This window comes from Desmodus rotundus, chromosome 5 (genome assembly GCF_022682495.2).
Source record: "Desmodus rotundus isolate HL8 chromosome 5, HLdesRot8A.1, whole genome shotgun sequence".
Taxonomy (NCBI): domain Eukaryota; kingdom Metazoa; phylum Chordata; class Mammalia; order Chiroptera; family Phyllostomidae; genus Desmodus; species Desmodus rotundus.
The window spans coordinates 6,144,910-6,171,107 of NC_071391.1; the positions used below are offsets into that span (position 1 = coordinate 6,144,910).

A 26,198-nucleotide genomic window follows, 5' to 3' on the forward strand; every position below is an offset into this window, starting at 1 on the left:
GGGGAGTGGCCCCGGGGCTGGGCTGGCAGGCGAGCAGGGAGGGATATCTCCTGGGGGATGCCCCGCTCCAACTCCTGCTACGCCCCTATCCACGGTTGGACCCGCGAATACCCTCGGCCCAGGCTGCTTCTCGCCTCCACTTCCGCCAACCTTGAGAGAGGGCACGGCTGGCGGGCAGGCAGGATGTTGGGGACGCACGTACCTGGGCGGGGGCCAGCTGCAGGAGCGCCGCGAGCAGCAGGCGGCGGAGCAAGGGGCTCATGGTGCCCACGGGGGCCGCGCGCCGGGGGCGCCCGCATCGTCCTAGCCGGGCGGCGCCGGGGGCGGCGGCAACCAGAGCCCCATGGCGCGGGCTGAGGCGCGGCGGGCGGGGGCCGGTTGCGGGGGGCGGCTCCTCCGCGGCCCTCTCCCAAGCCCTGGGCGCAGGCAGCGCAGCGCAGCAGCGGCCGCGGTGGCCGGAGGAGCCGAGTGGGTGGGCGGCCGGTGGCAGCGGCGGGGCGAGGTGGCGGGGATGGCGGGGGCAGCGGGGGGCCGGCCCGGGCTGGCTGGCGGGCGGCTCATGTGACCCAGACACGCGCTCCCCACCCGGGCCGCGGGGCAGGGGCGGGGCGGGGGCGGGTGGGGGCGAGGCCGCTGGCGGGCCCGCCCCCTCCATACACCCCCCTCCTGCTGCAACAGGGTAAAGGGGACGCACCACCCAGGGGGCCGGGCTCCCGCTTCTCAGTCACCAGAACTCCGAGGGCGGGGCTCTGTCCCAAGGCGAGGCCTGGGTTGGGGGTGCGGGGCCTAAAGGAGGGAGTCGGACAAGAGCGCAGAGAATCACTTTATTGCACACGTTTTGAGCAATGGGGAGTCCCAAGAGGGAACGCACATGAGGCTCCATCTAGGTGAGAGGCTCAGGGGCTGGTGCTGGGGGGCATGATCCCCGGGCCCGGGGGAGGGCCGAGCGGTGGCTGCAGCTGCTGCCTCTGCTGTTGCTCCTGCTGGAGCCTGGCTCTGTTGGCCCTGCAGGAGAGAGCACCGGGGTGGTCGGAACCGGGACCCTACAGGGTGGTGCCAGGACAGTGAAGAGAGGGCAGGGTAGAGCAGGGACAGACCTGGCCCGGGCCCGAGTGTCATTGTAGATGGCTGTGATGATCCGATCCTTTTCATCCATGAAGTTGCGGTGCATCTGCTCCAGCTTCCTGCACGGGGGTTGCAATTAACCCTGAGTTCCCCAAACCTTGCTGTCCCCCAAGTCCCACACACCTGCACCCCACTCTGGGGCATCACAGCTTTATGTCTGTGGCGACCTCAGCCTAACTGCCTGCGCTAGGTGTGGAAAGGGGTATACAGAGTGGCCAGGCTTGCCCAGGGTCCAGTGACAACCCGGCCCTCTGGCCGGCCCGCTGAAGGTGATGCCCGCAGCACTTGAACATCAGGGTGGTCCTCATGGGAGGTCAGAGCGGGCTGGATGTCCAAATCCATCACTGAGCGAGGCGGGCTGCTGGCAGTGGGCACTGCCTTTCTGTCCCTTGGCCGTGGAACCTCAGTGTCACGGCGGCACGTGTGAGAGAGGGGTGGGGAGACAGCTGACTGCCAAACAAGTGAGCCCCGTTGTTGCTGAGGCCCAGTCACAATGCATTTCTTTCTGGGGCACGGATTTTGGCTCCACCATTACCTGGCAGCCAGCACCAAAGATTTACATGCAAATTATAAAAAACAAAACAAACTTAAAATGACAACAGTCGCCCTCAGTGCAGAACTGCCTTTGTTTGCTAAGTATGAAGAGGCTCCAGAGGCCCATTTCACACAATCTGAGCCTGCAAGACACCAGGAGTGCAGGTCACAGGGGCAGTGTGGATGTCTGACTGGCCCCACTTGGCTTTACTTCCCCTCTTGCCCTCTGCCCACCACCCTCAGGAAAGGCCGGGATGCACCTGAAGGCAACATAGTGCAGGCCCATGCCCGCCAGCATGACCAGGAGGCAGTACCCCAGCACCCGCTTGTTGTGTCTGTGCTGCTGCTGCCTCGACTCTGGTCCCTGAGGCCTCACATGGTGAAACTGGGCCCAGTACTGTGCATTGGGGGGAGTCCAGGAGCTGCTGGGAGGGAGAAAAAGGGGCAGCGTGGGGATGAGGTTCCCCAGGAGACTTGGAGGGGAAGCGGTTAGCTGCAAGATACTGTACCTGTGTGCTTGATGGGCAGACTTGGCATGGGCTGTGGTTCCTGGAGTCTTCGGGGGAGTTGCTGAGCGGAGTTGGTAGTCATAGTCGCGACGGCTCTGCTCCCGGCTGAGTACTTGGTATGCTTCACTCAGCTCCACAAAGCGGCTGTGCAGGGTTGGGTTCCCAGGGTCCCGGTCAGGGTGCAGCTGGGGTGGGGCAGGACTCTCCTCATCTCCCTTCCCATGCTCCTTCCCAGGACCCATCTTGATAATATCCACCCACAAGGGCTCAAATCATCCCCACGGGCCTTGTTTGGACAGTGACCTTCACTCTCAGGCCCTCAGGCTGAGCACCCCTCCAGAAGGCCAGAGAGTCAGGAAGCACTCCTGCTTCCTCTCCACCCTCTGCCTGGCCCAGGTTTGCTCAACAGCAGACAGGTCAAGAACACCAATCCCTGCCCATCAGGCAGGACCCCTGGCTTTCCTCATGCCCTGACGGACCTCAGCCCTTAGGGCACCCCCCCCCCCCCCCCCCCCCCGCTCCCTGTGCATGCTGAAGGAATGTGGCACCAACCAGAGTGAGCCACTCTGCTCCATCCCTGGGAATTTGGCATGCATCCCATCTGGCTCAAACTTCCTCTCCCCCCTCCTGCCTAGACCCACCGGTACCTCTTTGGACTTGGAGAAGAAAGCTCGTTTCACTTCTTCAGTGCTGGCACCAGGATGCACCCCTAACAGTTCATAGTAGTTCCTGGGGCCAGACCTGTGGAGAGAAGCCAGAACCTGCAGGGGCTAAAGAAACACAAAAGATACCCCTTCCCTACTCCTCCCAGCACCCCCACGCCACACTCAGCAACCAGGCAGGTACCAAGGGAGACCTATCTCCAAACCACCCCTCCTTTTTGGAATGTGTTGGAGGAATGGGGCAGGTCCCAGGAATCTGCATTTTTGTAAACTGCCCCCCCCACCCCCGCCAGGTGGGTTAGGATCCGTGATGCTCCACAACCACAGGAGTTGTGGAAAGCGTGGAAAGTGCATTGGGTTTGGCTTGGGCTCAAACTTCAGATCTGCCTCATAACTTGCTGTGTAACCTTGGTGGTCGTCCCTTAATCTCATCCTCAGCAGTGAAGGTGAGGGTTACCTGAGACAAGGCTATAAGACACCTGACAGGGATCACAACTGTCTCAGCACCTAGGGCAGAGCCTACAGCTGGGCAGGCCCTCAACAAAACCCACTGAACGGCCGGGCCGGCACCGGGCCCCCGGTGACCGACTCACCGCTGCCGGGCGGCCTCTGCGAAGAGCCGGGCGGGAGGGCTGCAGGGCCACAGCCGACGTAGGCACAGCTGACATAGACACAGGGGCAGCATGGCGGCAGGCGGACAGCTGGTGATAAGAGGCCACAAAGAAGAGTGCATTGGAACCAGACCTCAGGCACTCCTGGGGCAGAGGGAAGGGGGTTGGCTCCATTAACTTGCGAAGGAAAACTGAAGCAGGCCTGGAGGACCCATGAGCAGGTGGGGCCTCCTTGCTCAAGACCAGACCCCGGCGTCCTGGACTTGCCCGGGCTCTGACCCGGGCCCTTCTCCACACTGGCCTCGGTGTCTGTACAACCAGCAACGAGCGCGGAGAAACCCCCCAACCCACCCTACCCAGGGAGTTTGAGGGGCGAACGAAGGAGGAGCTACATCGAGCCCCGCCCCCGCGGCACTCACAGATTCCGTGGCTGCCGCCATTTCCTGCGCCGACTTAGGCCCCACCCCCACGATCTCATTGGCTTGGGCACCTGGGCACACCCATCGAGCCGGAAGGTGCGATTAGGCCCTGCCCTCATAGCCCATTGGCCTTTGATGTCTTGGGCCACCTCCAGAGGCGGAGGGCGTTGCTCAGGCTGATGAGCGCGGGTGTCCACCGCGAAGCGAGCCGCACCACACTTGACACTCAGTGAGGCTTTCGGCCCATCTGCTGTCACTCCGCTTTGCGGCTAGACACTTTTAACAGAACAGCTTCCACCCCATAGTCGACCTGGACCCTCACCAGAGCCTGGCAAGAAAACACGGCCCTCATCCCAGTATGCAGAGGGCGGTACTGAGGCTGGGCTCCCCCACCCCCCACTTGTCACCCCAGGTCATTTGTCCTGTCTCTCTCACCCACCCCAGGCTCTCTCGGCGGCTCCTCTCTGTCTCATGGAAACAGCACATATCAACGGAGTCCAAGAATAAAGTCCTTTATTGTCTTTTGAGCTGTGTATAGAGCTGGAGACCCTGAAGTGACTCAGGTGCAACTTCACTGGACCCGATTGTAGAGGAAGATGGCGCCTTTGGCTGAGGGGCAGAGCTCGGCCCACACCTCAGTCTCCTGCAATCTCTTCACATTCTGCGGGGAGACAGTGAGATCCAGACACGTTGCCCTCACATCTTTTGCAGGAGTGGTGCCCAGATTTCTCAGCCTCAGAGCCCTCTGCACTGTACAGTCCCTAAGGAGGCTGAACAGGTCCCTGGCCCTCTCCCTTGGGCTCTGGGCATCCCCAGGGAGGACTCATGCCTCTGGAGTAAAGCTGTGAGAGATCTGGGAGCCCTGTTTGGCCCCACCCTCTGAGACAGACAGGCATCACCAGGCCTCGGCAAGTCCCAACCCCAGCTCCCTCTACAAGCAAGACTTTGCCACCTCACACCTGTGTCTCCACAAAGATAATCCCTGTGGACTCGTGGGCCTCTGGTCCCCCACTCATGTAATGCTTCCTCACCTGCTCAGAGGTCAGGCTACACCTGGACAAGACATAAGAATGGCCTGGTGGGTGCCCAGCCCTTTGTGGAGCCCCAGCTATCTCAGCCATGCCGCTCAACCACCCACCTATCCCAGGACCCAGGACCCTGTCCCCCAGAGCTCACTCACTGGACGTAGAACTCAGCACTGGCGCGGCCTGCACTGGTCTCATTGCGTGCGATGCCCAGTAACAGCGGCTGGCTCAGGGTGAGCAGTGGCAGGTTCACCTGGGGCCGGGATCCCACCTGTCAGTGCTCACCGCCCGCATCCCTGCCCCTCTCGGTGGAGGACAGCGCATGTATTACCCTTGTCCTACAGCATTTTACAATTTGTAGCTCAGGTGTGCAGTGCGACAGGATGTTGGATCTTGGCACATTCATTTTACATATGCAAAAACCAGAACCAGAGGTTGGATAATTTGCTCAGAGTCACACAAGGAAAGTCAACAAATCGACTTCCAGTTACTTTTCTTTTCAACAAACCTGGGGGGAGTAGGCAAGACATTTGTCATTGTTCACATTGTAAAGAGGAAGAACCTGAGGCACACAGCAATGAAGGACAGAATTCCACTCCAAGTGTGGCCAGTTGCAGAGCCAAGTTCTCCCCTCAATGCCACATGCCTGCAGACCCTAGCACCCACCCAGATCAAGGTTGTGGAATTCTGGCACGGTCTGCTCTACAACCTCCCTCCTAGGCCACCGCCCTGACCAGGCCACCCCCCACTCACCTCATCACAGATCTCCTGGAGGACACTGGAGAAGAGTTCGTGCACCACCAGCTCCCCAGGGAGGTCCTTGTGCAGAGGGCTGTCACCAGGGCTCAGGGCCTGTGAGAGGTGAGGCTCAGCTGTCTCCCCATCTCTTCCTGCCCTGCCTTCCCCCTTGCTTGCTGGCCCCGAGGGCCTGTTTGGGCACAGTGTGAGTGTGGGTGGTCTCCCCACCCAGACCCTCCTTTTCTAGATGGACTACCAGAGGTCCAGGTAGGTCCTTTCCCCCATTCCCTATCTTCTGACAGGTCTGGGGAAAGGATCAGTGGGGAAGCTGAGGGGCTGCCTTGAGCAGAGACTTGCAGAGAAGTGCCAGGCCTATTCCCCCTCGGAGGAATGGGGGGAAAAGCTGAGCTGCCTGGGTCTCTGCACCTTTGTACCCAGCCTGGCATCTTACCTGAGGCTCAGGGTGCCCACCAGGCACGTCCACCAGCCCAGGGGCCTCAGCCACCCGCTGAGAGCGGCGCAGGAAGACAAGGAAGTCATCCACAGTGGTCAGTGCGGCGCCCACCCCCAGAGGGTCTGCCAGGTAGGCTTGCTTGTCACCCCAGTCAGCAGCTCCCTGCTGTCGCAGCCAGGCAGCTGAGCTGGCCCAGTTGGTGCCCAGAAATTCTCGGTAGGAAGTAAGGCCCAGGCGCAGGAGCAGCTGTGGCCCCTGCGAGCCAGTGGGCGCCAGGGCAGCAGAGTGCAGGCGGAACTTGGGAGCATCAAAGAGCCAGGGCTGGGCCTGTATCCGGCTCTCCCAGATAGCAGCGATGGCCTTGTCCCCTCCTGGCAGTGGACGACGGTCGTAGGTTGGACTCAGCTCGGCCCATACTTGCTGCTCTGGCAGCCCACCAGGTGGGCACTGCAGCAGCAGAGACACCTCAGGGTCCATAGTCTGGACAGGGCAGCTCTGGGGAAGGTCACAGCCAAACCTGTCACCTTGGGGTACCCACAGCTACCCACAGACCTACTGAGGATACTTCCAGCCCTTCTGCATGTCCCTGGGCAGTCAGTGTCTTATCATCCAGCAGGAGCCCGAGACTCCTGCTGCCAGGCATTCCTGGGACCCCAGGGCACCCCTACCACCCGGAGGTCCTCTTCCAGTCACCCCCTGATGTCCATGTCTCCCAAACCCAGGGGTCCTGCTTCCAACCCTAGACTCCCAGGAACCCCTCCCAGGGTTCGGAAGCTCCTGCCTCCAGCTGGTACTCACCGCCAACTCTGCCCGCAGACTCCGCCCCTTTTCCTCGAGCGGAAGTGCCCGCCCCTCCTTCCCTGGCTTCCCATTGGCCGGTTTCGGTGCTCTGGAGCTCACAAAGCAGCAGCCTCTCAGGGGAAGTCAGTGAGCCCAGCCGTCTGTCCTCGCTGCTCCTGCTCCGTCTGCCTTGGCCCGCCAGATCTTCCGCCCCAAGTTAGTCTGGGCGCCGGCCCCGCCTCCTCAGGCCCGCCTCTCGGGGCCTCTGACCAGCGAGCCTGGAGCGCGGGGTCTCGGCTTTGCTGGACTCAGTGGCTGACAGTGTCACCTTGGGCAAGTCTTGCCTGCTGGGCCTCAGTTTTCCTTTCTGCACCAGGGATTTGGGGGTGGGAGGTGAATTTAATGAGCTGAGTATCCCCCGCCCAGCTCTCACATCTTGAGGCTTTTTGACTTTCTGGGCAGGGTGGACTCATGGGAGGGCCCCTACCGGTCCCCACATGCCACTGCTCCCCACAGGTTTTGCTCATGCACTCTGGAGAGAAGAAGCAGGAAGCAGCAGGACCCCGGGGTAGAAGGGCTCACAGACCCCGGGAACAGGTGCATTCCCCACCCCTCACCCCTACCCCGTGGTGGAAAGGGAAGGTGAGGGAACTCAGTCTTGGCTCCCTGGGAAATGCTGGTGGGGTGGGGCTGGCGGCTGATGGGTCACACTGTTCTCCGCAGAGCACAGGGACCCCTCTCCCTCTGGTGTCCCCCTGCAGCAGGTCACTCAGTGTGCAGGGTGGACAGCAAGGCAGGATCACCATGGGGACCAGGGGCCACCTCTGAACTCTTGCAGGACCGAGATGTACAACTGTCCAAGGCTCTGTCCTATGCCCTGCGCCATGGGGCCCTGAAGCTGGGGCTTCCTATGGGGCCTGGTAAGTGAGGGTCTTGGAGGGGCTCCAGCGCAGGGAACAGTGTGAGCCTGTTTGTGACTGCCCTCCCGCATGGCTCCCACCACAGCCCTGTGGGGACAGCATGCAAGGTCCATCCCTCCGTTTACAGGGAAGACCCAGAGCCCAATACCATTTCCAGGGCAAACTGGGAAAGGAGCCTCTCTCTGGGCATAAACACTTGTCGCAAAAAGTGGGCACAGGGTGGGGCGCTGGGGGGGTGTAAAGGAGGCTTACTGAGTATCCACCTTAAGCCAGGCACTGTGCTAAACAGGGTCACTTTATCTTTGGGGCCCTCCAGGAGGCAGATCTTATTCCCTGGTCAGTTAAGGAAACTGAGGCTTGAAAAGGGAGATGTTCTAAAGGTCACGCAGATGAACCCTTGCTACCCCGAACCCAGGCTCTGTCTCTCCGGTTAACTCTGGCTCAGGCCAGAGCAAGTTCAGCTCCTGAGCACCCCGCATGCCCACAGGCGGCTTCGTGCCCCTGGGCGCCCTCCTGCAGCTGCCCCAGTTCCGCAGCTTCTCAGCTGAAGATGTGCAGCGCGTGGTGGACACCAATGGGAAGCAGCGGTTTGCCCTGCAGCCGGGGGACCCCAGCACGGGCCCTCTCATCCGGGCCAATCAGGGTCACTCCCTGCAGGTGGGGGCTAACGGGACAAGTGGGAGAGCCAGGTGGGACCCCTGCCTGGGAGGGGGTCTCACTGCTGCCCATTCCCTCACCCATACCAGGTACCTGAGTTGGAGCTGATGCCCCTGGAGACCCCGCAGGACCTGCCCCTGATGCTTGTCCATGGCACATTCTGGAAACACTGGCCCTCCATCCTGCTCAAGGGCCTGTCCTGCCGGGGAAGGACGCACATCCACCTGGCCACAGGACTGCCTGGGGACCCTGGTGTCATCAGTGGTCAGTGCCCACCCCCCTAGGGACTCCCACCCACTCTCCTCCCAGGCTCCCCTCCAGGGCCACCCTGTACCCTGGGTGCAGCAGCACCCCCTTCTGCCCACTGAGTCCAGCGCCCCAGCCTGCCCAGGGTTGCTAACTGCAACCCCAGGCACCGCAGACTCCAGCTCCAGGTGTCCCTGCAGGCATGCGGCCGAACTGCGAAGTGGCCGTGTTCATCAATGGGCCCTTGGCCCTGGCAGGTGAGTCTGGGCACAGCAGGGACGGCCCTCGGCCTGCAGAGAGGCCTGGCCACATCTCCGGCTCTGTGTGCAGATGGAATCCCCTTCTTCCGCTCTGCCAATGGGGTGATCCTGACTCCAGGGAATGCTGATGGCTTCCTCCTTCCCAAGTACTTCAAGGAAGCCCTGCAGCTACGCCCTACCCGTGAGAACCTCCACTGTACCCTGTTCTTTGTGGCTGAAGTCTGTGCCCTTTACCTCTTTCCCAGCTGACTTCAGTCTCCCGTTCTCTAACCAACTTGCCTCTATCTCAGGAAAGCCTCTCCCCTTGGCTGGTAATGAAGAGACAGAATGTCGGAGTGCTCCCAAGCACAACTCCAGGGGAAGGAGGATGATCCAACAATAAAATATTTATTTTAAAAAAAGAAATGTAAAAAGATAACAAAAAAGAAACTCCAGTTTGAAACCATGAATTGTCATCCTGTAGCTACAGCTGGCCTTCCTTGCGCACTCAGAGACCACAGCAAGGGCAGGGGTGTCGGTCTCTGCCACTCAGACTGGGGAAGGGCGGTGCAGGGGCGCTCAGGGCCCACCGTCCCTAGCCTGGGGGAGGGCAGAGTCTGGCCCAGCCCGGTCCCTGGTTGGCACAAAGCCAGTGACAGTTGGTGAATGTGCCCAGCTCAGTGCATGTCTGGAGAGGGTGTGGGCAGTGAGTCCCCATGCGTGTGGGCTGAGGAGTGGCCAAGGCAGGTGGTGAGCGGGACAGGGGCAGCAGGACAGGCCTCAGAAGGCCTCGTGGCCTCCTGTGAGCTGCAGGAAGAGGTCCTCGTCCAGCTCCTCCCCGCGGGCGCGCTCCCGTGTCGACAGGAAAATGTAGCCCCCTATGTACTCGTGCACCACACGGCAGCTTGCGGACATGCAGCTGAAAGCCACGTTGATGTGTTCATCAAACTCGATGGCCACCTGCAGGGCGGGGGTAGAGGGGCTGATGGGGGTGGGATGCAGGCGCAGCCCCTGCCCTGCCCTGGCTGGGTCTGGCCCAGCCCCCTCTCTGTGCCCTCACCCCACTCCGGGCCCACCTGACGGATGTCCCAGTTGACGTTCCACTGACGCATGTTGCTGAAGCGCCAGGTTTTGACCACATCGCCCACGGCCAAGTCGATGCGGATTAGTCGGTTGTTGGCGATGCCCAGGATCTCATCTTTCCTGCTGCCCTTGAACCTGGTCCCCAGGAGGACAGAGTGTGAGTGAAGGCCCCACCCCGTGTGGCCCCGGAGCCTGCTCACACAGCCTGGGGCAGTGCTCAGGAGCAGGCTGTGCCAGTTAGTCCCTTAGGTTCTCTTGGCCTCCAGTTCCTCATCTGGAAAATGGGAGTTAATCGATACAATCGTTACAACATTTAGCGGCATCAGGCAGATAGTCCATGCCTTTACAGAACTTTCTTGTACCATCATCATCGTCTTTGCTGGCTTGGAAAACGGGCGATGGGGCACTCGTGTCCCACAGACCAGCTAACCCAGGCCCGGAGGGGGACAGCATCGGGGCGGAACTGGCTCTCCTGTTCTCCTGGCCTCATCTCTGTCTGTGTTTGCTGTGGGAGTGCTGGGTTGGCGGTGGGGCACACAGGGCGCCCACAGAAAGGTCCACCCACAGAGGACAAGAAAGGAGGCATCAGGGTGCCACCCCGCACAGCAGGTGAGGGCAGAGAGGTGGGGCGGGGCTCTTACCTGACCACAACGTAGGAGATGCCGAAGTCGGGCAGGGACTGCCAGGCCTGGATGAAGCGCAGCTGGGCCTCCGACAGCGAGAGTTGCGCCACGTTCTGGTGAGCTTCCAGGATCCGTGGCGTGAGCTGCAGGACCACACTGGTGAGGGCTCCCAACGTCCCTGAGTCCCCCGGCCTGTCCCCATCAGGGAGACAGGCTGCTAAGCCCAGGGCAGGGGCAGCGCTCATTGCAGGGCCACCAGAGTGCACCCTCTCCCCACTCATCAGCTGTTAGCTGAGCAAGGCCCTGAGGTGGACGTGGGCAGCTGGACTGTGAGCCCCTTTCCTCTGGGCGGGGACCAGCACACTCAGGCTGAGGGACATGAGTGGGAGAAGGAATGTATGAGCACGTGGCTTTTCAGAGGAAGTCCTGTGGAGATCCAGGGTAAGTGTTTACTGCCAGGTAAACACTGTGGTCATTCCCACCCTCACCCCCTCTGGCACCTGTTTGGCCTTGAACTTTCGCTGGAAGCGGGGTGCAACAAGACCATAAGGGTTGAGGCCCTCAGGGGAGGCGTCGGGTCCCTGGGGTTGGTTGCCTGAGCCCCCAGTGCCTGTCCGCTGCAGGCTGAGAAAGGCCAGGATGGCCTGCACCTCGCCGGCGTAGCTGCTGTCCGCCATGGTGCGGCCCTTGGAGGCCAGTCGGCAGCCAGCCATCCAGCGGGCGTACTGCTGCTCCTAGGGTGGGAGGCCGGAGGGTGGTGAGGGGCCAGCCGGTGCAGGTTCAGCCCGCTGCCCCTCCCCTGCCCCACACCCGCCTCAGCCTCCTGGAGCTGCACTCACGTCCTGGCAGCGCAGGTAGATCTCACTCATGCCCTCGGGGGAGGGCACCAGGAGTTTGATGCAGAATTTCTGGCCTGAGACATTGACATCAGGGACCACCTCGCAGCCTGCAGGGAGAAGAAGGGTGGGCTAGGAGGCTGGAGAGGGGGAGCCCTGCCTGTGATGCCCCCAGGAAAGGCCAGCCCTGCACAGACACCTGAGAACACAGCCTCTTCCCTGGCCCTCAGGAGGAAGCAGGGGAGAGCGCCCACCTGGCCTTCCACAGCCAGGCCGCCCTCACTCACCCTTGAGGTTGAGTTGCTGAACGGGGTCCCCCGGGGCTTCGTCCTGGCTCTTATAGTACGACAGCGTGGTCTCCTTGAACACCACCCAGTGCTGGCGGTACCCCTTCAGGGTGAGCTTTCTGGGCCTGCGGGTGAGGTGGAAGGTGGGGACAGGCCACCTTCCTCCCTCCTCTCTGTCTCTTTACACTGGGCTCCTCCCGCCCGCTGGCCAACCCTGTCCCCAAACTCACCGGAAGATGCGGAGGTGGTCCTTCAGCTCCGGGATGGTGGTGAGGCTGTCCTGGGGAGGAGGGGAGTCAGAGGGGCCGGTTCCGGGCCTTGCCCCAGCCCTGACCCCTGACCAAAGCCCCTCTCACCAGCACATCCGTATGCGTTGACCCCTCCAGCTTCACCTCCAGGTTGTTCAGGGCTGCATCCAGGTCATCCAGCCCCGGGTCTGTGCCTGCCGGTTCACTCACCTCCCCGCTCTGGGACAGCTTGTTGATGTGGTACTGGGTGGGGCGCATGGCCAGGGAGGGCTCAGCAGGCAGCCCATTCGCCCAGCCATGCCCTGAGCTAGGCTTCCCCAGAGGTGGGGCCCCACCCTGGGAGACTCTTCCTGCCCCGGGACTGGCCTGCGCCCCTGCCACCCTGAGCCCCAAGGCCTGCCTGGCACCTGCAGGGCTGCAAACACCATCATCTCCTCCTCGGTGCAGTCGATCTCCTCCAGCAGCAGGTCCCACCGAGCCTGCTCATACAGCTGGGTCAGCCGCACCGGGTCCGTCTGGAGCAGTGGGAGGGGGAGGCGGGGTTGGCCAGGTGACCCTCCACCCTCAGCCTGCCCTCTGTGCTGTGGCAAGCTCATTCATTGGCCCCACGTGGGCTTCGGACCTGCCTGCTCCACCTGCCCAGGTAAGTGGCACCTTTTCCCCTCTAGGCCTTTTTGTACAGATGTTGACTATGAGACGTTGTGTGCCTGGCGTGCTGCTGAGGGGGGAAGGGGACTGTGTACACCCATCAATAAAAAGGTAGAGTGACTCAGGAGTGTGATAAAAGCTATAAAGGAAATAGCTGCCAGGGGTCGTGCCCCCAGGCAAGGACGCCCAAGTTCTGTGACTGAGAATGGGACTGGGCTGCAGGGAGGAGTCCACAGGAGGAAGTCTTCCCTGCGGAGGTGACATGCTGTGCTGAGGTATGGAGAATGACAATGGGCCACTAAAGGGAAGACTGATGGGAAGAACATTCCAGAGAGAAGGAACAGGGAGTGCACAGCTCAAAGGGGGATCCCAGTCACCCATAGAAGACCAAGCCCCTGCTCCCTCTGAAACCCACCAAAATTGATAGCAAAGCCATAGAAAAGGTAAAGCCAAAAGGACAAAGGAGAGCGAGGCTAGACCAGGTACGAGACAAAGTTTTGGAAGATGAGAGCAAAATGGGAATGGGAACCAGTTTGCCGGGACCTCACAGTCTCCCCTCTTGCTCTGTCACAAAGGCACTGATGAGTTTTGAAAATAGGAAAAGCAAACAGCAAAAGAACAAAGACATCCAGTCCACACGGAGGACCCCAGGACAGGCTCTGCACTGTAATCTCCTGGCTGAGAGGCAAGGGTGGGCCGAAACGAGGACTGTAGAAAGTATATAAAAGGAGCAGGTCCCTGTCCACTCCCTGCAGCCCAGTGACAGCCAGCTGGCACCTGGCAGAAGCCAGAGATGTACTCTCTGAGATGCTGAGGCAGAGGTGCCCCTGCATTTGATACTTCAGGCACAGCTGGGAGGGGTGGTGCAAGGTGCTGAGAACGGATAAATTACGGGAAGGCTGGCATTCTGAGAGGTGAGACACCCCAGCTCTTCCTCACTTGTCACCCAAGACATTGGCAGTGAGCCTTCTATGCCCAGTTGGGAGATCAGAAGGTTCAGTGCTGGGAAACTGATGAGCCAAAGAGAAAACCCTGCAGAAGAGTGCCATTCCTGCCCTGGTACCCCCAGGAGGTCCCCCAAAATACCAAGTCCTATTCATGCACACTGGGTTCCCAACTGGCTCATAAGAGCCTTCCTTATAAATACGAAAGGTCTGGCAAGGACCCCCCACCTTCATGGAAAGCTGCTAGCATGAACTGTACAGACCGAGACAAACAGGAAGAAAAGAGCTTGGACTAAGTAAAGACCATGTAGAGAGCAGAAGAAAACTTCCAACACTAGTCAAAATACTTGTAGGGACAAAAACGCTGCACCCATAAAGCAAGAACAGGCGGCTATTTTAAAAAGGAACATAATTATGAACTTGGAGTAATTACGACTCTGTGGCATTGACAACGAGAAGCCAATTGACCAATGGAACCAAAGAGAGTCAGAGAGAGAACCAAACACGGATGCTCACCTGACCTAGGACAAAGGTGACCCTGCTGCCACTGGGGAAAGAATGCTCTTTACAGTGAATGACACTGGGTCAGCTGGGTGCCCTTGTCAAGAATTTCTTTGCACCCCTACCTCACACCACATACCAATATCAATTCCCGATGGACTGCAGATCAAATGTGAAAGTTAAAACAAAGCCTTTAGAGGAAAATTAGATTATGTCTTTGAGACCTTGATGCAGGAAAAAAGATTTCTTAAACAGGCCACAAAAGATGTTAATCATAAAAGAAGAAATATAAATCAGAGTATATTAAACTTAGGAACTTTTGTATCAAAATAAACCATTAAAGTGCTTGCTTTGGCAGCACATATACAAAATAAACCATTAAGCCCTGGCTGGTGTGGCTCAGTGGACTGAGTGCTGCCTGCACACCAAAGGGTCGCTGGTTTGATTCCTAGTCAGGACACACGCCTGGGTTGCGGGCCAGGTCCCCAGTAGGGGGCATGTAAGAGGCAACCACACACTGATGTTTCTCTCCCTCTCTCCCTCCCTTCCCCTATCTAAAAATAAATAAAATCTTAAAAAAAATAAACCATTGAGAGAAAATATATTCACAATATGTTTACCTGACAAAGTACTCATCTACCAACTGCATAAAGAACAGCAAAGGGGTATGAAAAAGACAAGCAAGTCCTTATAAAAATTGGCAAAAAACTTGAACAGAAACTTCACAAAAGAGGATTTCCAACTGGCTAATGGCCATATAAAAGAGGGCTCAACTTGATTAGTCATCAAGGAAATGTAAATGACAGCCACATAAAAGCACATCACGGCTGTCATGGGTTGGGTGTGGGAGGAGGAATGACTGCAAATGGGCACTAGAGAACTTTCTGAGGTGATGGAAATGTGCTAAAACTGGGCTGTAGTGACAGTTGCACAATTGTATAAATTTACTAAAAATAAGCAATGCTTACAATGGGTGGTTTTTATAGTATGTAAATTATATCTCAGTCTAGCTGCTTCAAAAAACACACAAATGAAAAACCACATGAGATAAGTTTACACATCTACAGAATGGCTACAATGAAAAGGTAAGAAATACCATGTGAGCCCTGGCTGGTGTGGCTCAGTGGATTGAGTGCTGGCCTATGAACCAAAAGGTCGCTAGTTCGATTCCCAGTCAGGGCACATGCCTGGGTTGTGGGTCAGATCCCCAAAAGGAGGCAGGCGAGAAGCAACCACACATTGATGTTTCTCTCCCTCTCTTTCTCCCTCCCTTCTCCTCTCTATAAAAGTAAATAAATAAATCCTTTAAAAAAAAGAAATGGGGAAATTAACTTTTTAAAAAAGATTTTATGTATTTTTAGAGAGGAGAAGGGAGGGAGAAAGAGAGGGAGAGAAACACCAATGTGTGAGGGATACATTGATCTGTTTCCTCTCACATGCCCCCAACTAGGGACCCAGCCTGCAACCCAGCCATGTGCCCTGACTGGGAATTGAACTGACGACTTCTTGGTTCGCAGGCCGGCACTCAACCCACTGAGCCACACCAGTCAGGGACCCCATTTCTTTCCTTTTAAAAAAGAAAGAATTGTGCACTTATGTTCACCAAAAGACATATACTGAAATGGTCATAGCATCTCTGTTCTTAATAGCCCCGATCTAGAAATTGCCCAATGCCCAGCAACAGTAGAATGGAAATCAACTGTGGTATATTGACATAACGGGATGGACAGACCAATGACAAAGAATAAACTACACCTGTACACCACATGAATGAATCACACACACAATACTGGGCAAAAAAAGCCAGACATAAAAGTGTAGACTGTGTGGTTTCATTTGTGTGGATTTCAAACACATGCAAAGCTCATCTGGGGTGATAGAAGTAACAATAGTTGTCGCCTCTGTGGGAGGTGGTGGCTGGGAGGGGGAGGAGGGAGGCTTCTGGTGGTCGGCAAAGTGCTGTGAGCTCTAAAAAGGAGCACTCAGGAAATAAGAGCTCTTGGGATTTAAAAATACAGCTGCAGAGATTAAAAATTGAATAGTTCTTTTGGAAGACAAGTCAAGAAACTCCACAAAGTCAAATAAAAAGACAACGAGCTTAAAAATAAGCAAAGATAAATATCTCATTTCTTTCTTTGAAAAATCAATCCAGGAGGTCTAATATCTACTGGGTTCCCCCAAAAAACAAAGAACAGAAAAATGGAGGGGAGAAAATTATTGAAGAAATTGTAAAGGGCATTTTTCCAGACCTGAAGGGCCCAGGTTTCTAATTTGAAAGGGTGCAGCAAGTGTGCAGGTCAGTCAGGGAAGAAAGACCCATGCGACTGAGAGATTTAGAACACCAAGAGATAAAGAGAAGATTTTAAAAGTTTCTGATACCTGCTCCCTACCTCCAAGAAATGTAGTGAAAGTATGTGTCACATAGAGAAGGACTGAAAATAAAAGTGGCATCAGACTTTTCAACAGCAACATTGGAAGCTAGAAGACGATGGGAAGGTGGCTTTTGAAGTTGGCTGGAAAGTGTTTCCAATTTAGGATTCTGTGCCCAGTCAAACTGGTACATGAGTGAGCGTAGAATCCTGACCTTTGCAGACAGGCAGAATTTCAAATTGTTTAAGCCTCACATGCCTTTTTAGGGAAAGCTACTGAAGTAGATGCTCCATCCAAATGAGGGAGTCAGTCAAGAGAGAGGAACACAAGTGATCCAGGAACCAAGCAGTCCCGGGTAGCACTTCCCAGGGAATGGCAGAGAGAAGCCTAAGAGAAGTTGGGCGGTGGGGGTAGAGAGCTACCGTTCCATGGTCCTGAGAAGGAAATCTCACTGACTGGAGTCCTAACGTGATCAGCCATTCTGAAAAAAGTGTTCTTGTCGGGTTGCAGTGTTGGAGGGGCTTGGCCATGGAACATTCCACCTCAACCCTCAGTGACAAGCCGCAGCCCCTGATAGCCTTTTGGGTTCTCTTTTCAAACTGAGCACAGACAGATAATTAGTAGAAAAATAGGTTAATAAAAATATAGCAATTGTGAACTATAAAAAACATGACCAAGAAAGGAATTATCTTTACTCTGTGGCTTGGCTGAGAACACTATTTATATGTGTCACTATTTATAGCCATGATCATGCTGTTTTTAACCAAAAACGACAGCACAACTCAGCTGGAAAGGTGCAGAGAAATGTGTGTATTACAGGGGCGGGGGTAGGGTGTAAGGCAGCTAAGTCTTCATCTTTCATACAAAGACCAGAGAACAGAAAATATATAAGCATGTCATACAGACAAAAATACTGGAATAAAAAGCTACAGAGTTAAAAATTTACATTCTCGTTCTGGCTGGAGTAGCTCAGTGGACTGAGTGCTGGCTGCCAACCAAAGGGTCGCCAGTTTGATTCCCAGTCAGGGCACGTGCCTGGGTTGTGGGTCGGGTCCCCAGTGGGGGGCGTGCGAGAGGCAACCGCACATCGATGTTTCTCTCCCTCTCTTTCTCCTTCCTTTCCCCTCTCTCTAAAAATAAATAACATATTTTTTAAAAAATTATATTCTCTAGGGATCAGAAGTCTGAGCTAAGGAGAGGTACAGCAGGGACCTGTTTTTAGTTGTTATGACAAACCTGCTAGGGCTGTCGAACCCTTTAGGCCATCATATGTTACTTTAACACAAAATAGAACTAGGAAAAAAGAACCACAAGACCAAATGGTTTTTGGATATTGGACAACTGACCACGTGGAACAGCGACCCCCGAGGGAAGGGGAGACAAGGTGACCCCTAAAATTGCCCCAGCTCACTACCTGGAGAAAGTTTCTAGGCTGCAGCACAGGGCGGAGGACCCCAGACAGAGCCCGGCATTATCCCTTGAGTTGAGGAAATATAGTGGACAATTAAGGAAGTCCAAGGCTGCCAGAGTTCGCAGGACAGTGTACTGGAGAGGAGACAGCTGCATGGAGAGAAAGCTCCGGGACCAGCTGAGGGCTCCCTTTGAGTGTTCAGCTGAGTACGGATTAGCGTTTGTGTGTAAGGAAACTGCCCACGGCTGGTGGAAGAAAACCCTGGAAAGGAGCAAGCGAAACCGTCACCAGATCTTCCGTGCAGTGGGAATATTCACATTCCCAACAGCCGGGTCAGAGAAATCTCTCGTACATGGTGCCTCAGATCCTCGGAAGGCTATTCATCCCCTTTGTAAAGGGGGAAACTAGCCCTAGGTTAAAGATGCTTTTGTCCTAAGCAACTAATGATCAAACTGCTTCCAAGTATCTTAAATTCATCCCCAAACTAGTTTTATAAATATTTAAAGGACTACAAAAAAAACCAAAAACAAATCAGCACCCAAGAACAGAAAATTTGTCATGCCTGGCATCAAATAAAAACTGTCCAGGCGTGAGTACAAGCAGAACAACACGACTCAGAATGAGGAGACCAACAGTCAATGGAGACAGACCCAGCAATGACCCGGCTGATAAATCCCGTAGACGAAAACACTAGAAGTTATTCTAAACGCAGGGTGGGGCAAAAGTAGGTTTACAGCTGTGGGTCTGCAAAACACAGTTTATTCTTCTATGATTATTAATTATTGTGCTATTTTTCATACAAACAACTATAACCCAACTTTCCCCCACCCTGTATATCCTGTATGTTCGAGAAAGTAGAGAACAGCATGAGTAAGTTAGCAGAGATACAGAAAATACTAAAAAGATCGAAATGGAGCTCAAAGAACCCCAAGCATGAGACACCTGGAGTGAACCAAGTGAACAACGACAATCGGATTGTTGAAAACCAGTGCTAAAAGAAAATCGTAGAAGCAGTCAGCGAAGAAGACACATTACAAACAGAGGAACAGGGAAAGTCAGCAGACCTGTCGCTCGAAGCAGCGTAAGCCGCGAGACTACGGAGTTAGGTCATGGGAGGGGGTGGCAGGGCGGGGAGGGATGGTTCTCTGTCAACCAAGAACTCTATACCAAGTGAAAACATCTTTCAAAATCACAGGCAAAAAAATGATTCACAGAGATATATAAAAGCTGCAAGGTCATCATCAGGTCAGCAGAGAAATGTTACAGAAAATGTTATCGGCTGGAAACCTGGTCTACACACAGGAATAAAGGGCACGGGAAATGGTGAGTGTGTGGGCAGGCATGGAAGACTTTTTTCCTATGTGTGAATGCCTTTACAGGAGTCTTGGCGGATGGAACCGTTCTGTCGCCGTGCTAATGCCCTGGTGGGGGTACTGGTTGGGGGCCGCAGGGTAAAGGGTATCTAGGACCTCTGCGTGTTACTTCTTAACAGCTGACTGTGAATCTACAGTTATCTCAAAACAAAAATTTATTTATTTATTTTTAAAATTTTATTTTTCCCTAGAGAGAGGGAAAGGGAATGAGAAAGAGAGGGAGAGAAACATCAATGTGTGGTTGCCTCTCACACGCCCCACACCGGGGACCTGGTCGGCAACCCAGGCACGGGCCCTGACTGGGAATCGAACTGGCAATGCTGAGGTTAGCAGGCCAGCACTCAATCCACTGAGCTACACCAGCCAGGAATCAAAACAAAAATTTAATAACAAACAACTGCCTGGATAAAGCAAAAGTAATAACAATGACAAGTCAGCATTCTACTCGTAGGTATACATCCAAGAGAAATGAAAGTATACGTCCACTCAGAAATTTGTTAGTGAATATCCGTAGCAGCATTATTCATAACAGCCAACAAGTGTGGGGGAACCAAGTGTCTGTTAACTGACATACAGAAACTGCGACACGTCTACACAATGGAGTGTTACTCAGCCATAAAAATGCATAAAGCACAGTGCTGACCAGTGCGGCTCAGTGGGTTGGGTGTCATCCTGCAAAGCGAAAGGTTGTGGGTTCAGTGCCCAGTCAGAGCACATGCCTGGGCTGCAGGCCAGGGCCCTGGTTGTGGGTGCGTGAGAGGCTACTGATCGATGTTTCTCTCCCTCCCTTCCCCTCTCCCTCCAAATAAATAAATAAATAACATGTTTTTGAAACAATACATAAAGCACCGATGCACATTACGCAGCATGGACGAACCCTGAAAACACGCAGCTATGGTAAAGAAGCCAGACACGAAGAGCCGCATTAGTAAGGAGTGTCCAGAACAGGCAAAGCTACAGAGACAGCAAGGAGATCAGTAGTTGCCTGGGACTGCGGGGAGTGGGGAAAAAATGGGGAGTACCCGCTAATGAGTATGAGATTTCTTTTCGAGTGATGAAATGTTCTCAAATCGCTTGTGGTGATGGTCGCACAACTCTGTGAATATGATCAAAACCATCGTCTTGGACGTTTCCAGTGGGCAAATTATATGATATATGAGCTATTTCTCAATACAGCATCAAAATGACAATCTCAGCAACAAGCGTGACCGTGCGCTGGGGGCTTTGGCATACGGAGAAGTGAGCGGGCAACGGCAACGGGGAAATGAAAGAATTCTGTTGTTAAGGTTCTCAGTCTATACGTGAAGCGGTTATACTACCAGGTGGCAATTGCGTGTGTGTACTATAACCCCTAAAGCAACGACTTACAAAAGAAAGCACAGCCACTAAGCTAATATAAAAGAAATAAAATGGAATCATGCAAACTATCGAACCCAAGAAGGTAGGAAAGGCAAGAGAAGGGAACGAGAAAGGCCCCAGGAGAGGAAGGAGGTGATGCCGAAGGAAAGGCGTCGGCAGGGCCAGATGAGGCTGGGCCTCTGGGAATGGCAGCTGAGGCCACAGGTAGCTGCAGGGCCTTTCAGGCAGGAGCGACGTGGCCTAAGGTGGGTTTGCAAGTGCTCCTTCCAGAGCTGAGGGGAGGTGGGTGGCCCAGAGGAGAGGAAGGTGCGCTAGGACGGCTGGACAGACGAGACAGAGAAGTGTGGGTGGTTTGGGATTTTAGTTTGAGGGAGGATCCACAGGACCCCCAGGAGGGGTGGGGCGGGAGGCAAAGGGAAGGATCCTGAACATGCTAAGTCTGGGCTTTGCAATGAATCTGTGAGTGGCAGGAGGAGCTGCCTGTGGGGTTCTGGTGGTTTTTCAGAGGGCTGCATGGAGCCTGTTGGTTGCCAGCGGGGACAGTTAGCCTGGAGGGACAGATGCACACTGGCACCTGCCTCAAAGCCTGGTCCCTCACTAAGCCCTGTCCCTGCAGGTCCCAGTGCCACCCCCTCCAGGAAGCCTTCCCTGAGCCCAGGCATTGGGCATCTCCCACCTGAGCAGGCTTCCCAGGGGCCCTCACCACTGTCCCACTGATCTGTGGTCATTTTCCCCGACGCCCTTGGCCTCAGCCTAGGCCCAGCGCTGTGTTGGCAGAGTTAATAAATGGGTATGGATGGACAAATGGACAGAGACAGACCCCTACAGGTCGCTAACATTCCCAGAGCCCCGACCCCTGAACTTAGCTCCCCATGTCTCATCGACCCAGACCCCGCTTGTCCCTGACCCAGCCCACCTTCGGGTCCAGGTCGAAGAAGCTGTAGTACTTGAAGCGCAGCCAGAGCGTGTCCCCGGACTTGATGCCCTGCTGCATGAGGCACCGTGACGAGTCCAGCCACCTGGGCCGCGGCATAAGCAGCGGTCAGGGCTGAGCCAGGCATAGTGCTGGGGTGGGGTGGGGGTCTGGGTGGGGGCTTGAGGGCAAGCACACTCATAGAGGGAAGGCCTGGGAACAGGAGGCGTGGATCTGGGGGGAGCGGGACACGCAGGGTGTGAGCCGTGGCAGTGCAGACGTGGCCCCAGGTACAGACCCGGCAGGCAGTGCACCTGCTGTGGAGCTGGGTCTTGTCCAGCAGGGAGCTGGGCCGAGGCAGGCGCTGGAGCACGAGAGGGTCAGGTGGTGGCTGTGGCCGGCTCAGCATGTGGTAGCAGGCCTCCATCTGCTCGCTGTCTGAGAAGTGGGCTGGCATTCCCCGGAATAAGGCAGGTGCCACTCCTGGAGAGCAGGTTGCAGTCAATGAGGCCCTGCCCCCAGCCCTGGGCCTCATGGGCCTGTCCCCTGCACCCAGCCCCTGGCCCACCCAGCCAGTGCTCACCCCCAGCCAGGATGACCTTGGTCAGGTCATACACCTCCTCCTCTGGCTCCTTCTCCTTTTTCTTCTTCTCCTTCTTCTCAGGAGCACGGAGCAGAGACAGCTCCTCAGGGTGCCGGATACCTGTGGGAAGTTGGGGCCTCAGTAGGCACCAGGTGCTGCCCTGTGACCTCCTGTCCCCGCCCTCCGCCCCCACCATGGGCACTTTGGGGCAGGGCACAGCCCTGCAGGCAGGATGGGGACCAGAGCAGCAAGGACAACATAACAATAGCTGGGCCTGTAAAGGGAGGGGACCAGCCCCCTTGCAGGAACCTGGCAGCATGGCAGGGTGGGGACCATGGGGGACTCACTGAGCAGCCGGCAGATGGCAGCCACAGCCTGGAAGAGGGGCTGGGAGAAGCTGGCCCGCAGGCGCACGGCTCGGCGATTAGGCAGACGCAGGATGACCGGTCGGTGCTGGGGCCCGAAGAAGAGGCGGGCGTCGGCCAGGATCCCATACTTGTCCAGCGTCCAGTGGGTCTGCAGCAGCCATCGCCTTTTCTGTTCCCACCAAATGGCGTGGTCCGACCAGTCCTGCTTGCGGTCTGGGGGCCACAGGAAAAGGGGGCGCTGCCCATCAGCCTTGGCGGGCCCTGCCGCCAATCCCAAGGCTGAGCAGGATTCAGAGGCCTCTGATGACTTCCCCTCCCCTGCCCAAGCCAAGGGCAGAGCCAGGCTGGGTTGGCTTGGGGTCTAGGACAAGGTCATGGTGGAATGGCTCTTCGCTGGCTAACCCTGCTCAGCCTTCTGGGCTCAGTCTCTACCTCACTTCCTAGAGAGCCGCCAGCCTAGAATCTGTGTGCCCCAATCTTAATGCCCCCACCTCATGCACTCCAGCCCGCTGGGCTCCCCCATACAGCCCCTCTTGTGTCCCTGAAAACCCTGGCCCACTGCCCCCACCCCTGGCATTCCTGGGAGCTCAGGGCAGAGGCTATGGCAGGACCCAGGGTTGTGCCTGGCACACAAGAGCAGGCACTCCGTGAATATTTAGTGGGTCCTAGTTCTATGACCTTGGCCAAGCCCTTAACCCCTCTGTGCCTCAGCTTTCTAATTAGTGAGATGTGAGCAGTAACTACCCTGGCCCCATAGACACCGAGCAACACCCACTCAGCTGAGCATGGGTAGGTGCCTGATGCACTAAGGAATGAGTGGGAATAGGAGGGATGGGCACAATGTCCCCATTGCAGGAGGTAGGAGCTGAAGGGACATGGCTTGGGTAGCCCTGCAGTGGGAGGAGGAGTGGGGTCTGTCTGCCTGTCTCCCTGTTTAGGCCTCTTGCTTTCCTATGTGCCATACTCTGGGGCCAACCAGGTCTCTGCTGCTCAGCCCTGAGTCTCTGTCTGAGGGACCTTCTGTTCCCAACTTCTGCTTTTCACAGTCTCCTTGGGCCCTGCCCTCTGGAGGCTCCCCTCCGCACCTCAGCCTTTTGGCCAGGCTGTCCTGGGGCCCTGTGCCGTCCACCTGAACTCCCTCCCTGGAGGCATGTGGTGGGTTGGCGGGGCCTGAGGAAACCCACCCACCCCACCAGCAGGCTGCATGGGCTCCCAGCTGGGACTATCGCTCTGGCCTGCCTTCCAGCTCTGGCTATCAGAATGTGCTTTCCGCCTCCCAGGAAGGGGCAGTCCCCACCCCGGCAGGGAAAGATGATGAGATGTCTGCAGCCCTGCTCCTTTCAATGGTTGATACCACAGGCTGCTGTGCTGTAACTTCCTGTGGGGGCAGGGCCCTCCCACCCAGGCTGGGCCTGTCACCCGCCTGCCTGCTGAGGCTTCCGCCTCGGGGAGGAGGTGTAGGAGGAGGCCCTCAGGCCCCCAGGAGCCCCATCTGGTCTCTCCTCAGACCCCCAGAATGTGGCCTCTTCCTCAGCCCAGGCAAAGCTGCTTCTGCCCCCAGAAGTGGGGGAATGGAGGACTGTGGCCGGGTCTGCTCCTTGGGGATTTAGCAGAACCAGCTGGAGTGGGAGGAAGGGAGGGATGACTTGGGAGGGGGGGAAATGGGGGAGATGTCTTTTTTGGAACCAAATGATTAAGCTGGTGCCTGAGTCACTGTGACACTTATTGAGGGCTATGCAGCAGGGAAGGGCCATGGGACCACAGCTGGAGCTGTCCCCCGGTGCTGAGGTCGCCAGCAGGGCCGAGGGACACTCACTGATCTCCTCCACAATCTTCAGGAGCACCCCGCCGATGTGCGACTCCCCAGTGACCCGCAGGGTGACCGACTCCGCCTCGGGATCCTCCTCTCCCACAAACACCCGCAGCTCCCAGGATGAGTCGATGTAGTCCCCCGTGGCCGTCTTCATGCCCGCCATGGCTGCAGTGGCGCTGTGGATGGGGTGGGAAGAGAGCAAAGTGGGCAAGGCGCTGCACCTGGTGGGCTGCCTGCTTCAAGTAGAAGAGGCCCCACGGTGCCCTGAGCAGGTGTCGGGCAGAGCAAACCCGCAGGCTGTACCCCATAGCAGCAGCAGGACTCGGGGTGATGAGCATTCCAGGCAAACCTCAGACCCTCTCATCGTCACGATGGGTAAGCTGCAAGGACCCTCAGAGACCATGTGGTCCAACACACTGCCATCTCTCAGACAGCAAGACTAAGGCCCAGTGAGAGTAAGAAAGGGCTTGTTCCAGAGCACCCCGCTTGATGGCAGGGCTGGGCACAGCCTCCACCTCTTCTCCCAGCCACAGCTCACCCCGAGTCCACACTGGCAGCTACCCACCCTGGAAATGGCTGTCAGCACAGGTCAGAGAAGAATTCCAATCCTGGCCCGAAGCTGAGACCCAAATATCCCGGACAAGCTGAGGCCTCTCTAGGGCAGTGGGAAGTCCACTTCTCCAGGCTCCACATGGAGGAGGCCATGCTGGGCAAAGGGGCTGTAGGAGGGCAAGGAAGAAAAGGGCCCCAGCTTACCTTGCCGGCAAGGGGTTGGGGCGGCAGGTGGAGTAGGAGTGTCGGCCAGTCCTGACCTCGGCCTGAACACCTGCAGACAGAGAGCTTCCTTCTCCTCTGCTTTCTCTTTGGAGCTTCCTTCAGAGGGCAGCCCTTGCCTCTTAATCAGGGCGGGCTCAGCCCCTCCCCAGGGCGGGTTGGTGACTCTGGCTGCAGGAAGCAAACTGCCAGCCACTGCTAAGGGCCCCAGTGTGGCTCCGCCTTGGTTCCCGCCTGTGCTCCCCGCCTGGAGCACAGAAAGCAAGGGAGGAGGGGGGCTGGCGGACCCACCACAGAAGGGTCCCCTCATTCGCATGGTTGCTCAGGTCAAGAGAAGACACCAATTTGTGTTCGTGGCTACGTGCCCCGTAGGAAGCCATCTCTCATCTCCAACCTGTCATGAAGCAGGTGGCTTTGGGCCACATAACACCACCAGGATGCCGAGGAGAGCCATGGGATTGAGATCAGGTCCAGGTTATTTAGGACTTGGCAGGTCAAGTCGGCTCAAGACCCAATGTCCCTTTGTCACCAGATACTTGAAGAAGGCCGGAGGAAAAACACATTCAAGTTTTTCCTGTGCCCATTAAGGGCCTCTATTTGCAAACTTGTCCATCTCAGAGATGCCCCAGGACGCAGCTGAACAAAATTGGCCCATCACTTGCAACGGCCCTGGCCCACGCCTCCAGGGAAGACTTCACACCTACCACTGTCCTACCTGCAAGGACCCCCATCTCCAGTACACCAGTGGCTCAGTCCTGCCAAGTCCCTCCTCAAATGTGACCTGAGGGTCCCTGGTAGCCCAATCTCTGACCCCCACCCTCGATCCAGCCTGCACTGGGATGTTGTTAGGTTTGGGAGAGCCAGGCCACGGTTTACCCCTGGCTCCCAGCCGGAATCCAGCCTTTGCAGAGGCTCAGTTTAGGGGTGGAGGGAACTGAGCCCCAAGACAGTAGCACCAAAGGTGCAGTCGAATCCCTGGGGAGGACAGGCTTTCCTAACTGTGCCACCGGGTGGGGGAGGGGACCCGCGGGGCTTCCCAGGGGAAAGCCAGTTTATGCAAAGTCAAGGCAGCAGGAAGTGCAGCCAGCTGCTGGCCTCAGCGGCTTCCTAGCCCAGAAAGTGTCTCTTGGAGCAAAAGAGGAAGT

At 56.6% G+C, this 26,198-nt stretch overlaps 4 protein-coding genes across 11 annotated transcripts; 1 reads left to right on the forward strand and 3 right to left on the reverse strand.

The window, feature by feature from the left end:
• Positions 1-811: 811 nt before the first annotated feature.
• Positions 812-3,997, reverse strand: DNAJC4 (DnaJ heat shock protein family (Hsp40) member C4). Of its 3 annotated transcripts, none has more exons than XM_045183548.2 (7): positions 3,861-3,997; positions 3,424-3,585; positions 2,816-2,909; positions 2,169-2,353; positions 1,920-2,084; positions 1,098-1,184; positions 812-1,005 (listed from the first exon to the last, which is right to left on the reverse strand). In XM_045183548.2, the coding sequence occupies exons 2-7, from the start codon at positions 3,561-3,563 to the stop codon at positions 897-899; spliced, it is 780 nt and encodes a 259-aa protein (XP_045039483.2). In that variant the 5' UTR covers positions 3,564-3,585; positions 3,861-3,997; the 3' UTR covers positions 812-896. The 3 variants fall into 3 exon arrangements, with proteins under 3 accessions (XP_045039483.2, XP_024429891.3, XP_024429892.3); XM_024574123.3 differs by having other exon boundaries at positions 3,424-3,531; positions 3,861-3,919; XM_024574124.3 differs by lacking the exon at positions 3,861-3,997 and having other exon boundaries at positions 1,920-2,081; positions 3,424-3,824.
• A 359-nt stretch (positions 3,998-4,356) lies between these two features.
• On the reverse strand, positions 4,357-7,011 carry NUDT22 (nudix hydrolase 22). Of its 2 annotated transcripts, XM_024574410.3 has the most exons (6): positions 6,876-7,011; positions 6,075-6,572; positions 5,639-5,737; positions 5,041-5,138; positions 4,820-4,913; positions 4,357-4,521 (listed from the first exon to the last, which is right to left on the reverse strand). In XM_024574410.3, exons 2-6 carry the CDS (start codon positions 6,552-6,554, stop codon positions 4,432-4,434), a joined length of 861 nt encoding a protein of 286 aa, XP_024430178.2. In that variant the 5' UTR covers positions 6,555-6,572; positions 6,876-7,011; the 3' UTR covers positions 4,357-4,431. The 2 variants fall into 2 exon arrangements, with proteins under 2 accessions (XP_024430178.2, XP_053780341.1); XM_053924366.2 differs by lacking the exon at positions 6,876-7,011 and having other exon boundaries at positions 6,075-6,843.
• On the forward strand, positions 6,712-9,402 carry TRPT1 (tRNA phosphotransferase 1). Of its 5 annotated transcripts, none has more exons than XM_024574411.4 (8): positions 6,712-7,073; positions 7,374-7,454; positions 7,696-7,777; positions 8,265-8,434; positions 8,524-8,698; positions 8,881-8,937; positions 9,011-9,121; positions 9,231-9,402. In XM_024574411.4, exons 1-8 carry the CDS (start codon positions 6,777-6,779, stop codon positions 9,320-9,322), a joined length of 1,065 nt encoding a protein of 354 aa, XP_024430179.2. In that variant the 5' UTR covers positions 6,712-6,776; the 3' UTR covers positions 9,323-9,402. The 5 variants fall into 5 exon arrangements, with proteins under 5 accessions (XP_024430179.2, XP_053780340.1, XP_045039349.2 ...); XM_053924365.1 differs by having other exon boundaries at positions 7,015-7,073; positions 7,581-7,777; XM_045183414.3 differs by lacking the exon at positions 6,712-7,073 and adding an exon at positions 7,087-7,190.
• FERMT3 (FERM domain containing kindlin 3) lies at positions 9,307-25,190 on the reverse strand. Its single transcript, XM_024574268.3, has 15 exons — positions 25,036-25,190; positions 24,283-24,455; positions 22,446-22,679; positions 22,099-22,218; positions 21,830-21,998; positions 21,519-21,621; positions 12,404-12,511; positions 12,105-12,239; positions 11,979-12,028; positions 11,749-11,873; positions 11,465-11,571; positions 11,126-11,359; positions 10,644-10,768; positions 9,996-10,137; positions 9,307-9,879 (listed from the first exon to the last, which is right to left on the reverse strand). Exons 2-15 carry the CDS (start codon positions 24,440-24,442, stop codon positions 9,700-9,702), a joined length of 1,992 nt encoding a protein of 663 aa, XP_024430036.2. The 5' UTR covers positions 24,443-24,455; positions 25,036-25,190; the 3' UTR covers positions 9,307-9,699.
• Positions 25,191-26,198: the final 1,008 nt, after the last annotated feature.

Bases quoted from the DNA above. Each gene is read 5' to 3' on its own strand.
- DNAJC4 (XM_024574123.3), bottom strand. From the start codon at position 3,919: ATGAGATCGTGGGGGTGGGGCCTAAGTCGGCGCAGGAAATGGCGGCAG. The intron at 2,910-3,423 runs GTGAGTCGGTCA...TTCTCTCCACAG, and splicing joins GCAGAGGCCGCCCGGCAGCG to GTCTGGCCCCAGGAACTACT. The intron at 1,006-1,097 runs GTCTGTCCCTGC...TCTCTCCTGCAG, and splicing joins GACACTCGGGCCCGGGCCAG to GGCCAACAGAGCCAGGCTCC.
- NUDT22 (XM_024574410.3), bottom strand. From the start codon at position 6,554: ATGGACCCTGAGGTGTCTCTGCTGCTGCAGTGCCCACCTGGTGGGCTG. The intron at 5,139-5,638 runs GTGAGTGGGGGG...TCCCGGCCCCAG, and splicing joins TCCAGGAGATCTGTGATGAG to GTGAACCTGCCACTGCTCAC. The intron at 4,522-4,819 runs GTGTGAGGTGGC...GTCTCCCCGCAG, and splicing joins TTATCTTTGTGGAGACACAG to AATGTGAAGAGATTGCAGGA.
- TRPT1 (XM_024574411.4), top strand. From the start codon at position 6,777: ATGTCCATGTCTCCCAAACCCAGGGGTCCTGCTTCCAACCCTAGACTC. The intron at 7,074-7,373 runs GTTAGTCTGGGC...TGCTCCCCACAG, and splicing joins CGCCAGATCTTCCGCCCCAA to GTTTTGCTCATGCACTCTGG. The intron at 7,778-8,264 runs GTAAGTGAGGGT...GCATGCCCACAG, and splicing joins GGGGCTTCCTATGGGGCCTG to GCGGCTTCGTGCCCCTGGGC.
- FERMT3 (XM_024574268.3), bottom strand. From the start codon at position 24,442: ATGGCGGGCATGAAGACGGCCACGGGGGACTACATCGACTCATCCTGG. The intron at 21,999-22,098 runs GTGAGCACTGGC...CCTGCTCTCCAG, and splicing joins CAAGGTCATCCTGGCTGGGG to GAGTGGCACCTGCCTTATTC. The intron at 11,874-11,978 runs GTGAGTTTGGGG...CCTCACCCGCAG, and splicing joins GACCACCTCCGCATCTTCCG to GCCCAGAAAGCTCACCCTGA.